Source organism: Scophthalmus maximus, chromosome 21 (genome assembly GCF_022379125.1).
Source record: "Scophthalmus maximus strain ysfricsl-2021 chromosome 21, ASM2237912v1, whole genome shotgun sequence".
NCBI lineage: Eukaryota > Metazoa > Chordata > Actinopteri > Pleuronectiformes > Scophthalmidae > Scophthalmus > Scophthalmus maximus.
In genome coordinates, this window is record NC_061535.1 from 5,519,406 (window position 1) to 5,533,525 (window position 14,120).

The 14,120-nt window shown below is 43.5% G+C and overlaps 1 protein-coding gene across 2 annotated transcripts in view; it reads left to right on the forward strand.

The window, feature by feature from the left end:
• Window positions 1-2,476: 2,476 nt before the first annotated feature.
• Window positions 2,477-14,120, forward strand: part of tpk1 (thiamin pyrophosphokinase 1) — a 61,169-nt gene continuing 49,525 nt past the window's right edge. The window contains exons 1-3 of one of the 2 annotated variants that reach the window (XM_035618901.2): window positions 2,477-2,578; window positions 4,197-4,288; window positions 9,347-9,421. In XM_035618901.2, coding sequence (XP_035474794.1) covers window positions 4,246-4,288; window positions 9,347-9,421 — 118 coding nt within the window. In that variant the 5' untranslated portion in view covers window positions 2,477-2,578; window positions 4,197-4,245. The other variant, XM_035618902.2, reaches the window with a different exon arrangement.

Genomic DNA, 14,120 nt, shown 5'->3' on the forward strand with positions numbered 1-14,120 from the left:
CCACGTGCGTGCACGGTTGTCTCTTCCTTTAGCAACGTAAGAATGGTGTTTGTGACCTGGCATCACCTTTGCCGTTTCTGTGGGGTGAGGAATTGTCAATAGGCCCTCTGGGTTCTGATGTGCCATATGACGAAGGCAAATAGCTGCACAAGACAGAAAGCCGACAACCTGGAGAACAGTCACAACGCGCTGCGAAGAGATGATTAAAAAGCAATTGGCAGGAGATTTTGATACACTTCTATTATCACCTTGCACAGTCGAAAGAAAAGGCAGAAAATGAATGCCTTGCAGAGGTTCGCATCTTGGAAAAAGGTTGTTTTTTTCTGTGGCCCTACCAGCTGCCAGCTGTGAGCATTTCCAAAGCGTGCATTACAACGTGAGCCCGTTGTGTCTTTATTTTGACCGAGGGGACTTGGTGGCATGAGATGGGCCTCATGGGGAGATATGGGAAACATGGAAACGTGGAAATCAGCATGTTGAATAACCCAAGATGCTGGAGAATAAACATTTTGGGGAAACGCTTTGTCACTTCTTTGCAGTATCCATATGATGAATACAGTTTGCTCAGTTTAGCCTGTAGGCTATAGACACATCAGGGAAACAGCTGGCCTGGCTCTGTCCAAAGGTTAAGAATCTGCCTGCAGGCACTCGTACAGCTCATAAATTGACATGTCACATCTCATTTATTTTGTCCATGCAAATATATAAACAAGGTAACTTCCGAAGCAGAAGAATCATTTTCTGGAGTCTCCGCTGGCACCGGAAAGTGACAATGCCCAGCCACGAAAATGCTACCTCATTCAAAGCCCTGTAAAAAATATGAGCATAATGTGCTGATTAGAGAGCTTTGCGTAGCTGTGTTACATTTGAGCAGAGCTTGGCTCCCTCTTGTCCTCAGATTCCAGTCTAAGAGCGGTATTAATCTTCTCATTTAACGCTACAACCAGAAGGCGATGAGCCAATTTCCCCCAAAATGTCAAACTTTGTCTGTGAAGATCCTGTATGGATGTCAGGGTGTTTATTTGATGCCATATATTGAATGTACGAAGCTATGGGAATATTTGTCACGGTTATTGATTGGCTATTGGCGCTGAATGTGCAACACGCCCCCCCCCTCAGCGGAGTTGACAGTAGCTTGCAGCTCAACATGTTGATGAGGGCTTTCCCGCCGCCGCCTGCGCTCAGGCCCGCAGGGCGAGGCGAGGCAAAGTGAGGCGACCCACTGACCACTCTAATGGTTTAATGTGCGTTCATTTCCTGTTTGAGGTCAGGCATGGTATGAACCTCCTTCCTGTCTCATAACAGGTGTCTGCATTGTAATCTTCACCTAGTCCCTTTTTTATTACCACCTCTGAACCCATTTTTTGTGGTCACTAATGACCGCCCCTTAAAAATATCATGTTTGGGAATTCAAACTAGAGTAAGTGTGGGGAAGAGACATGGAGTCCAACTGCACATGACTTGGGAACAATAAGAAGGCTGTAAGATGAACGTTACAATACGCAGAGCAATGTGTGAGAGGGGGGATATGAAAAGTATAAAGTATAAAAAGTAGATATTAAAAAGATTACTGGACAAGACAGGAGGAGCACGTTAGCTTGACGCAGGGAGAAAGACAAGAGACCCGATCCAACATGCAGGTGGTGTGGCCTTGTAAAATAAATAAATAAATAAAAATCCACTCAGCACTCGTGCACTCCGCCCAGAATTTATTCATGGGCTCGTTTATAATGCATGTCCACAGAATGAATGACTTCCCGTGCATCACGGGCATGGCGGTGTGTGCAAGTGTGTGTGTAGCCTCTGCAGCATGCCTGTGCAAAAAGGCTGCAATGTTGAATGTGTAGATGTGATTTCTTGCCACGTCTGCGAGACAGCGTAAGTGCTGACTGATGAGAGAACGTTTGTTTTAATGAGCCTCGAGAGTGGATTCACCTGGAGACATTTGGTTTCTCACATTACGCCGTCTGAAGATGTGTGAAGAATGCATGTGTGCGTGTGCGCTCATGTGTGTATGTCTGCTCATAATGTTGATTCACCAGTGTGTTTGTATGTGTGTGTATGTGTGTGTGTGTGTGTGATGGAGTATTTTAAATATTTTAGAGTTCATGCCACATTAAGGCAGCAGGACCTGATTTACAACATCAGTTTTTATCCTTATATTGGAAGAATCCAGTTGTTGTCGTCTTTTTTATTGATTTGGTATTAATTACTGGACATCTGTTTACTATCTGTGTTGTGACGGGGCTGCTGATGATAGCTCAGTGAGGAGTGACGGCAGTGATTTAAAATAGTCACACATTAGGGTAATTTCCGGTGAATGAGACACGGATCGAAATTAAACTATTTCTCAATTTTGCTCGAGAGCCCTAGAGCCTCTTTAAAAAAAACTTAAGAGAGCTGCCTCTGAGAAATCGGCACGTCCAAAGGAAAAGGCTGCCTTTTCCACTTTCGGCCTCTAGGTGTCCCCATAGCTGATCCCCGCCCCCCCGGCCCCGCCACTCTTCTTCTCCCGCTCCTCCCTCCCTTCGCTCTCGTCGACTGTTTACACCGTCCAAGGCGGAAGTGGCCTCGCTTCGTAAGTTTTCTATTGAATAATTACAAAGTGCAGCGGTGACAACAGTTATGAATTGTGAAGTCGTTTCCAGTCGTGAAACACGGCGTCGGTGCGCCGGCTGCTGTTGCGCTGGATAGTGAGCGTCGTGACGCGGCAGCGGGCTTGTGTCCGGAAGTGGCCTCGGTGCTGCGGAGCTGAATGAGGAGCCACGAGTCCGAGTCCGTGTTGTCGTTGTAGGAGTGGAGCAATGACTTGAACCATGAGTTAATTATGGAACCAGAAAACACCGAAATAAAAGAGAGCCGCGGGCAAACAAAACCGACTGGTGTGCGGATGACTCTCAGCGGTGTCCATGGTGAAATATGAATCCATACCGAGATGTTTGTGTAAACAGAAGGTGTCCAAAGTGGCTTGTACCCGTTCAATTTGACTAGTGGGTTGGAAACCTCATGTAGGATTGTGGGAATAGTTTGATAGCATAAACAAATATTTTTTGTTTAGTTTAGTTCGTCTTCCCTCTTATTATTTCCAGTGGTGGTTGTGAAAGGGTGCCTCACTCCAACACAATCATTCCACTAAATGTCAGCTAAAGTTCAGCTCATCTAAATGGAATCCAGGGTCGTACACTATTAATAATTAACACTGTCCATTTTTTTCTTTTTCTTACCTGGGAGCATGTGTGATGTGTGTGTGTGTGTGGGGAGGAGGGAGAGCCAGTCGATACGCATCGAGAGGAGGTGTAACCTGTTGTTAAAAGTTCAGCTGGTTGTCGATTTATTATTTTGACCAGTGATCCACGACGCCGACCTCTCCGTCTTTATCGTGGGTTTTGCTCTGCTCTGCTAACGGATGGTCAAGCTTTTCTCGTTCGTGCACGGCATGTTTCCAAAGTGGCCGAGGAGGGAGCACTTTGTGCTGCATTTGATATCATATGAGATCAAGTCAGAAATTTGTTCAAGAAATTTCAAAAAAGGACTTGCAACTTTTTCTTTGCTAGATCTTTAATTTTTTTCATATCCACGATACAATTCTAGAGTCCAAACAGTCAAAACCCATATAATATTAGATTTACCATCACTTGTGACAAAGAAAAGCAGTAGCTCTGGACATCGAATCTGGGCCCCGAATGTAAATCATTTATCATTGTTGCAGATTGGTTTTGTTATCTCGCCGATCAGTTACCTAAGCAATTGTTTTAGCCGTTATTTGTTTTTGTTACACATTTAGCTGCTTTGCTGGGTTTGTATCGTTTTCAGCACTCAGATAGCATGAGAAATGTCCCGACATGCCTCGCTGGTCATCTACTCATAATCATTTAGTCCGTGTGTGAGCGTTGGCTGCTTGTTCTCTTTAATGTAGTAAACTGAACGTATTTGAATTTTATACTGTTCATCAGACAACACCACACCACCAAGGACTGTGAAAAAGATGTGATGAGGGTTTTTCACCATTTTTATTTGCATTGCATCAGTCTGCTCATTTGACGGGAAATAATTAGCCGAGAAGAAGGATGAGCGGCAAACTGGAAAATTAAATAGTTCATGATTGTTTTAAAATAAAAGAACAAAAGGAAGAAATGGGAGAGAAAAAAAGATAAAAGCAAAAAGAGCAATAACAGCGTGTGTCCTCCTGTTTTCAGTTCAGAGTGAGTTGGCTGATTGAAGACAGGGCTCCTGTGAATCCTGGCCATGGATAGAGAGTTGACGCCTTTGGACTGCCTGCTACCCTCAGGTACTGCCTTTCACACACACACACACACACACACACGTTCCCTTGGCGCAAACAAACACACATGCACACGATCAAATACGCGGGCCCATGCACAGACATGTTCTGAATGTTCACACACACAATCTTCATCAGAGTGTGGGATTCCCACACAAACCATGACCCAAACACGATGACAGCAACACACTGTCTTGGGGGACGTAGAACTCGCTCCAAAACAAATCACTGGCACCCCTGGGAAAAGTGTGTGTACTGTATATGTATGAGATGCACTGCATGTATGATCTGATGATTTTAATTCCTGATTGATCTTGAAGATGTCTACAATCCACTTTCCAAGTTTTTTCAAACGTAGTTTAGCGTTTTGCGACATTAACATTTAGTCTACCCTAATAATATGGATCCATGTAGACTAACGTCTAGCGTGAAATGGCAGATGATTACCTGGTGAGAAAAATGACAACATCATCAATGTGGCAGTAGTTTGACTATGCTCAGTCACTTCTGTACTCACTTCTGTACACGTTGTTGGACAAAGTCTAGACATTTAAGAGGTAATACGACAAATACGACAAACCACCCCAACAAGACTCGTCCGTGTTTTTTCTCAGGTCAGTACATCCCTACTCATTTTTATCTCATAAGGTCCCGAAACAACAGTTATCACTGACCGGGGCATGAGAGCAGTCAACAACAATATGATAAAAGTATCTATTATTACTGTGATTGTGTCTTAAAAAAATAGATTTTGTAGATTTTTTGGGAAAGTCACAGACCCTCAGGCTTTGTACATTTGCATATAATCTGACATTTTGGCCAAAAAAGACAGTCCATGATCGATTTATTCTCTTGTGAGTCAATTCCCCACTGATGATCAGACATATTCTGTATCTGTTGATGCCTAAAAAAAGAAAAAGGAAGCTCCAGATGGTCAGCACTGACCGCCCTGCAGCCCTGAGGAGGAAGCTGGTTACAGCTGGCTTTAGCCACTGGTCTCAAAGTTTATGTGAGCCCCGTGGTGATGTATGTATGTGTGTGGGTGTGGAAAGCTGACAGAGCCTAAGGGCAGGTTTCACCAAGAGAGGAAAAGGTCAAGGGAATCGTACATCAGTTTGGCTTGTAGAGCAGACAGTAGGCACATGTAGTTACCTCCATCTCATTTGTCTTGTATAACAGCGACAGCTACACAATTTATTTCCGTGAGATTTTTCGAGAACTCTTTTAGGAAGAGGTATTCTATGAATTACGTATGAAAAATGTTCTTGTCATTGGTCGAGAGCCTCTCTGTATTTTTGGTTTCTTGGGCGTACAGCGTTCACAGATGACGCAGATTGATACAATACAAAAAGCACTTTGTGTGCAGTTTACAGACGAGATATAGGTGTATTTGAGGTATATAAAGTCCTAGAAAAATTCCACAGGTAACGGTTTGATACTACTGTAGTTTGGTAAAAGCCACCGTTAGTTGCAAATGACGGTGGCTTTTACCAGCATTCGCTGAAATAGGATGGACAGAACAGACGCAGGAGCCTCGGGCCTGGTTCTGGTTGCGAACCCCTGAACCTCATCTGGCAGCGTCGCAGTGACCATGTGCCGTGTTGTCGCAACCTGGTCCAATTCAGGGGTGTTGGTATCCTCTGAAACCGCCTCCAACTCACTCCTCCGGGGGCTGCCAGACCCTCCGGGGCGATCGGTGTACAGGGCCGGTGTGTGTCAGGACCAGCCAGAGGAGCGTGTATGTGAGACCTTCAGGGACATCAGGGAAGTGGGCGATTGGGCGGCTGGAACAGCGGCGAGAGTGGAATACCAGGAGAAGAAGACGGAGCAGTCGGCTGGGCTGCGGCCTGCCACGTTGAGATGAGTGAATGGTGGCAGCGTTGTTGGTGGTGTATAAGAGAACTTCTCACAGAAATATGCTTCGCCTGGGCAGCAGCTATGGAGACATGGCTGTCAAGCAGCCATAGAAGCACTTAGCTGAAGGCAAAGACCATTATGTTGTTTGACAAAAACACAGAAGTCCAGAAAAACTTTTTTCTTTCACTCTGTGGAGTGAGCGATTTGATACTTTCATAGTATCTATAACCTCACTTTCTGCAATATAGTTTGATGTGAAATTCTCAAAAATGAAGGATACAAATGAAGGCGATGAAGCTAATCACATACATTTGTACATTTAAGTATTAAGTATTTAATTAAAATCTTTGACAATTTGATATAAAGAGGCCAACAGTGATAAAAACGTTATCACACCCTCATTAACAATTTATCAGCCGGTGTGTACGCTGGTGTGAAGATTTATTCTTTGACATTTGCACTGGGATTTGTGTCAGTCAAACAAACTGATCATGCTTCTCCATTGCTCTGCTTTGACGCCCTCACTCCTGCTGACTTGCGGCTGCCCAAGGCTGGATGCATGTGAGTGGTTCAAATCCCAGTTCACTTCCCAACCAACATCAACTTCATGGGATTTTTGGAGAGAACACAATGAACACATGTTGATTATGTGCCCTGTCCTGATCAAACGATAATACGATAAACTTAACGATAATAGCATATGTTAAATTATCCTGCATTCTTTTTTTTCTTTTTTTGCTTCATCCGTGTGTCCTTCCCTCTCTTTCTCAATTGATTGTTGTTGAAGCTTTCAGGTCACTATAATAATCATTTTTGGACTACAAAGACATCTGTAATTGTGCTTCTTTGTGTGTAAATATGCTTGTATTCTTGCACGTGTGTGTGATTTGTGCAGAGCGGGAAACACGGAGCCCCTGGTGCTTTTTCGATGCTCGTACAGCTCGAAAATCAATATCACAAAGGCCAACATCAGTCAACAGGCACTCACTTCTCATAAGAGCTATCAGGAGTTGTGAAGCCTACATTGGGACAAATGTTTACTTAAATGTGTTCGCCAAGCGTTATTGGTCACTGTTCAAATCCTAGATTTCATTCTAGAGATTTCCCCGGATGCGGAAATAATCCCTGAATGTTTGAATTTCCAATGGTTGGCTTTCCTGATGACAAAATCTGTCATTTACTATCTAAAGCAGATCTGCATGAGATTCCCTGAATCGTACATTTTTTAAATCTTTTTTCCCAACTCTATGATATTGTAAAACAGTTTTCCCCTATAACATACATCCAGAGTATATTTCTATGGCTTCTTTCATATAATCCCTTGAAGGAAATGCTTATCTAGACTCTCGGAGGAGAATGTAAAAACAGCCCCTGGATATCTGCATTTTAAAACACCTAGTGTGCACAGTTAGCCTTTAAAATCTCACCATTTTATTCTAAAGACCCATTCTTTGAATATCTATGAGCTAGTTTCTGTATGTGGTTGGATTTTTTCTGTTTTTGTGTGTGTGTGGGGGTATTTATGCTGTCTGGCACTTTTTAAAAAAAATCCCAAGGTGACATTTCTTTGAAGCGAGTGCACAGAAGGCCGCACACCTTCTTTTGTGTGTACGTGCGGGAAGGGGAGCGCTCGCACGATGAAGGGTTACCTGCAAAGGTAATGGCTGGTTGAGCTTGTGTTTTGTTCTTTGCACACTCCAGCCAATTAAGGGACACGAATGACAAATCTACCCCTCCTCGTTTTCCTCCTCGCCTACCCCTCCATCTGTTCTCCTTTCTTTTTCCTTCTCCTCTGTGTCTCCACTTTATCCTCCTTTCCTCTCCTCTACCTTTTAACTGGACCAGGCAGTGGGCTGACTCTTGCTTGGAAATGACCTTCAAGCTGATTTTAACTTTTTAATAACATCAAGCCTCCCGATTGTCACAAACCCAGAGGATTTTTTTTTTTTCCTCCACACTTCCGTCAGACAAGCTAAATTATACTCGTTGCACTTGAGGTTTTGGACACAAGGTGATAACACTTTTTTGCAAATAGAATTTCATGAAACCTAAAGTATGTTCTTCCTATTTTCTTCTTCACCGTTTGTTTCTGGCCTCCCATTGTATTCACAGATGAAAGAGTTATTAGAGATGCCCTGACATGCTGCCCGGAATCTGGGATCCAGTTTGGGTGAATTTCCATGAATACAGTTTGCGTTGCAATCCCTTGGTGTTTGCCAAGAGAGACTGCAACTTGGAGGAACAAAATGGATGAGAAATCATTCATGAGGGCAGACATGAGAAGAAAAGATAAAATGAAGCAAGCAATGGTGAAATGGTGTGAAGGCGAGGGGGAAACAAAGGTTGTGCTTTAGTCGTTCTTTCAGTCCATTAAGGCTTTGCCAGCAGCTCTGTGTTCTACTTTGCCAATCAATGCAGAAGTCTCCGATAATTTAATTTCTCATCTCCTGCAAATAGAAAATTGACAAATTTAAAGCATTAGTCAGGGGACGCGCGTTAAAAGCAGGATGAAAGAAAACGCTAAAAGCAAGATGGATGTGGGGGTTACAGGAGGAAATGGATTTATGAAATGATCAATCTATGACGGGGACGGAGAGTTTGACTTATAGACCCGGAGGTACATTGAGAGGAAAGAGAGGAGCTGCAGCTGGCGTGTCACCAAGGGCAAAGTATTCAGGAGAGCGTCGGTGAGATGAGTGCAAGCCCAAGTGCACAGATTTTCCTTCTTTTTTTTTTTTTAATGAATATGAAAGACTTTGACATTGTTGTGACCCCCCCAGGTCAAGAAACATAAAGATACTGAAAATGTCGCATAATTTGGATACACCATGTCTATACTTTGGTTAGGTTTTTGTTACTCTCTAATGTCGCAGGCAAACCACCTGCAGCTTAATTGGATCGAGTGGTGAAACGATTTGAACTCCGATGAAACGGGGACTCGCTTGAAATGTTTTCCGTTTGTAATCCCCTCTCATTTCCCCGTCTCCGTGCGGGGCATGGTAATGACCTTATTATCCTCTGCTTTGTATCATATTTTTTAACCCCCCCTTAATTAGCACATTCGGTGCCAGCAACCTCCGATCTGTAGTTAAAAGGTGTTGTTTTGATTGTGCAAATAATGATCTGTTTTTTAACCGCTTTTACTACTTTGGTGTAACACTCAACTCTCAAATGTCTGTGTCCTTTCACCTTCTGTCACTTCTGCAGGCTCGCTGAGGATCTGTCTGATCATTCTCAACCAGCCTCTGGATGTGGACTACCTGCACGTCCTCTGGAGTAAAGGTAGACAATCTCACACAATCACACGCACAGATCAAACAAACCCTCTTTATTCCCATTTGCATTGGTTTGCGCCGAGCATGTAATCCTTTGGTGTTTTTTTTTCTCTTCCGGCCCCGTGTAGCAGTCACTGTGCAAAAATGTAACCGCTGCCATGTCGCTCCCCCCTCCCTGTCCCCCTCCCTGCCCCCCTCCCGGCCCGGTTTTTTAATGAAGTTATAGATTCCACCTTTTCTTTGGTAAAAAATGATTTTCTTTCCTACAAGGTTGATTTTTAAAATTCTATTTTTAATGACTTCTGTGTCTGGGTGACCTGAAACATTGTTGTAGAACAAAAAATAATTTAAACAATGAGGTTTATTTTTCCATTGCATTCAGAGCCTGAATATGCTACACCCATTTTCTTAACCCCCATGACACAGACGTGGGTCATCGGCTTTCAATACACGGAGCCGTACACCAAACAACACAGTTTCTTTCTATCATAGACATTTATAGCGATTGTTAAGTCTATAGATAGCGAGTATGACAATCTCTGTACATTTATTCATGTTCCTTCAAGTGCGTATACATTCACCAAAGATAATGGGTTGGTGAACGATGTGAACACAGGCTGTCTCCACTGAAATCTGCCAGGGAGGTCAATGAAAACAAACCCAGTCGACCCAATACGCCTGTAGTCAGAACGAACAAATAACAAATCTACCCCCAGCAATGTTCTGATCACCTGCATATGTCTGTGAGTCCCCTGCAGTATTTCAATAATGGACATATAGAAAATGACTGTACAGTCCTAAAAATAGGCAACCTTGGTGCACAAACCTTCCTAATGAGCTCAGCAAAGAACACAATTTTCTGTGTGAAAAAATAAATACAAAATCAACAGCTATACATTACATTCAAATTCAGATATATGGTACTTGTTGCACACAAGGTAAAGCTCTCTGAATGGCTCCACTTGAGAGGTATCATGCCCAGGGGCTGTGATTACTGTTGAGGATGCTGGTCACAAAGTCGATGGCAGTTTATGAAACTAGAAAGTCCCCAGGAAAGATTACAGCCACGTGTTTTTTTTGCAGTTGTTAACTAGAGGATGTAAAAATGGATTTGGTTTCCTTCAGCTTCTTGAATACGCCAAGGCCCATTAAAAGAAAAAAAGAATCATAAAAAAAATGCACACAAGGCTTATTGAGGAAAGTCTGTTTTTAAAGGGGAAGTAGAACTCCAGCTCCCCGAGGTGTGGCTTATGAGACATGGTGATGCACAGCAGTTGTGCTACTTGGCTGTGCTGTATTAAACACACAAAGCATGATTTTTAAATTTTGAAGCAGACTACCTATTTGTTCTTCTTTTTTCTTTTTTTAAACGTGTAAAATGAAACGGCAACAGAGCCCAACCAAACAAGAATAACTTGAAACAAAATTAAGTCTAAGCGTACATTTGTATGATCCAAGGACAGAGTGAAAAAGAACTGCCTTTGATCACTGGGTTCCGAAATGTTTGATACGGGGACCATGAAATAAAAGCAAAATAAAACAACAACCCAAAAAACTGTTTGGACACGAATTGATCAAAAAAACTTAAGCAATCAGGAAAGAAGGTTTGTAACTTTGAAGGCAAACTTGCAATTAAACTCACATCAGATTGCCTTCTAATCACAGCTTTGATATTCTTATCAACTTAGCAAAAACCCAAGAGGCACCTGAGCCACTCCCGTCGCACAGCGCTTCCCACAGTTTGACAGATGCTGCGCTCTTGGGTTTTGCTTTTTCACCGGAGGACCTCTAGAAAATATTTAATGTCATTTGGCAGAGCAATTTCTTCATCTGATTTAACACCAAAAGGTTGCCTGCCGCCCCAAGATAAAGATTCTTTGCGTGGTATATTGAAGCGGAAGAAAATAAATAACATAATTTAATGACGGAAAAAAAAACCATATACATCTTTCATTGCAAGGGTTTTAAAACTTGTTAAATGTGAAGTCTCAACAACAATAACAACACATTTTTAGCACAAACAATATCTAAATTGAAGACAGCTCTTCACTATGTTGTCTACATTGTCTGCTCACTATCGTCCGGCCATATATTGGACTTGTAATAGATTCTTTATACTCGGTTGATTATGGTGAGGATCAGCGCACATCAATGAATCGTGGCACTTTTGCATATCTTATTGTGGATTATTTCATTCTTTTTTTGTTATCACATTCAATATTTCCCAGTAAAATAGGAACATGATTGTTAAGGAGACCAGCCATCCAGCTGCGAGACATATCCAGTGTCATATAGGAAAGATTTGGGCATTTTCCACACACTTAGACAAGGCTGCTCATGAAAAAAAGTTTGAGACATTCTGGGCAGTTTCTGAAGTGCCACGAGCTAGGTGGCAATGTTGTGGTTGGGATGTCAGAGATGTGGAAGCTCAGAACAGTTTTGCTCTTGGCAGCAGTGTGCATTGGCCCGGGAGAAGTTTTGACAGGATGATGATTGCACATGAATGGCAGATCTCAAATCTCGGCCAGTCTGATGATACACATGCTTCTAGCAAGTTTATCGTCCCTCGTTTGATATGTCATGTAATGTTAATGTTGTTTATGGGATAAGCAGATGTCGGCGTGCGTGAGCGCGTCTCGGGGTGCGTGTCACTCCCCGGATGCTTGTCCACCTGTTGGCACCGAGGCCAGGTCTCCTCCCCCCGACAGACGCAGACATCCGCGCACAAACATACGCAGAGTCTCTCCCAGGTCCTCTGATGTGGTGCCCCTGGGCCCCCTCCTCATCTGAGGGAGCCGCGGAGCAGCAGGGAGGCAGAGGAGCAATGTAAGCTGGAAGAGCGCAGCGCTGATCAAAGCGAAGCTCATTCACAGGTGCCAAGTACGGTGTTGTGAAGTGGGATCAAGCTGCTTATCTCGCTCGCTCATCCCCTCACTCGTCGTGTCCATCAGTCACCCACTTCCTCATCGAGGTCCGTCACCCAGTCACTCAATCAGCAAATCACTTATTTGCTTACAGATCCTTCACTTGCTCACTGTGCCGCAGCACAAACAAGGGGTTCAATAAAGCAATCAGCGAAGACGACTCTCTAAAAAACAAAAACAGGGCCTGGTTTACTACAAGTGCCTTGGTTCATCATTTGTTGATGTGGAACAGCTTGCTGAAGATGACGTTTGCAAAAAAACACTCCACCACAATCTGGCTGCCAAAGTATCAGTTTTGCAATCAGGGCTGGTTAATGTGGCACACGCACACACACACATACACACTTCCATTTCAATGGAAGAGCAAAGAGAATGAGTAGACAAGATGGTGATATTGAGCCAGCAAGAGTAACAAAGAGAAGGACGGAGCGGAAAGAGTAAAGAGTTAGGTGGGGCTTGAGAGAAATAAAAATGAGATGTTTGTGCGGGAAAATCAATCAAATCCAAGGCTATAGGTGTAGAGAGCAGGGTGAATTCGGAGACAGGCTGACGGAGAGGGACAGGTGGACTGATAGATGAAGGGACGGCGTCGAGGCATCGAAATAGGGATAATAATCTTTTCACCGCTCGACGTGACCGTTTGACCTCTCCTGTGCTGCGAAGAAGCCCTGACCTGACAGGTATTAATACTCACCACAAACCTCATCAATATTGGCATTCAGTAGAATATACCACACAGCTGTGTGTGTGTGTGTGTGTGTGTGTGTGTGTGTGTGTGTGTGTGTGTGTGTGTGTGTGTGTGTGTGTGTGTGTGTGTGTGTGTGTGTGTGTGTGTGTGTGTGTGTGTGTGTGTGTGTGTGTGTGTGTGTGTGTGTGTGTGTGTGTGTGTGTGTGTGTTTCTGCATGATGCACTTTTATCCATCACACTCAGCTGTGACATATGATAAGAAACGCACTCAAAGCCACTGAAATGGCATGTTTCATTTCAGCCCTGCAGGGAGGGATTATGATTGCTAGTTTATTTACGAGGTCATCTCCTCTCACAGTTCCGTCTCTCCCAGCACAGCTCGCATCACGTCTCCGTCGCGATCCGTACGACGTCGTTCCTGTGTGTGATTTTGCTGTCGAGCACATTTGTCAAACTCGAAAGCTAGCAAGATGACGGAGCTCGATAGGCCGTTGCATCGCATTCGTGGCGTACTTGAAATGGCCAACAACTTGTTTTCATGCAGGAGAATGACAGTAATTGTGTCTCTGCCGCTGGTGGATGGAGTGCAGATGGAGAAATAATTTTTCTCAACTTAAGTTTACTCACTTTTGTGCTTTACTGTGATGTGGATAAATGGCGCGTTGGGAAATCTAGAAAGACAGAGAATGAAGACAAACTCTTGAATGAGCCTGGGCTGTTTTATTTGAATTTTGGGGGGGTGTGAAGGATGTGTCAAGAACACCCGCTGTGAAATAACAGGAGAATCACACTCAGTAACCCTAACGCAAGTGATTGCAGGGATTTAACAAGCTGGGAAAATAAAATATAAAAAGAATTGCATATACAAACCAAGATGAAGGGTTTTCCCTTTTCAAATGAGTCATGGCCATAGTAAGCCATTGAGTGCAGATGGTCAAACTGATTGAACTCATTTCAGCTAGACCCTGGTGACTGCCCAGCTACCGTTTTTCCTCAACATTGCAACATGCTGCTCTCAACTGTTGCCATGAGAAGTGTTTAACCATCTGTAGTCCTCTAGAGCAACGTGTACCCCCCTTTTTTCTGTGTTTTGC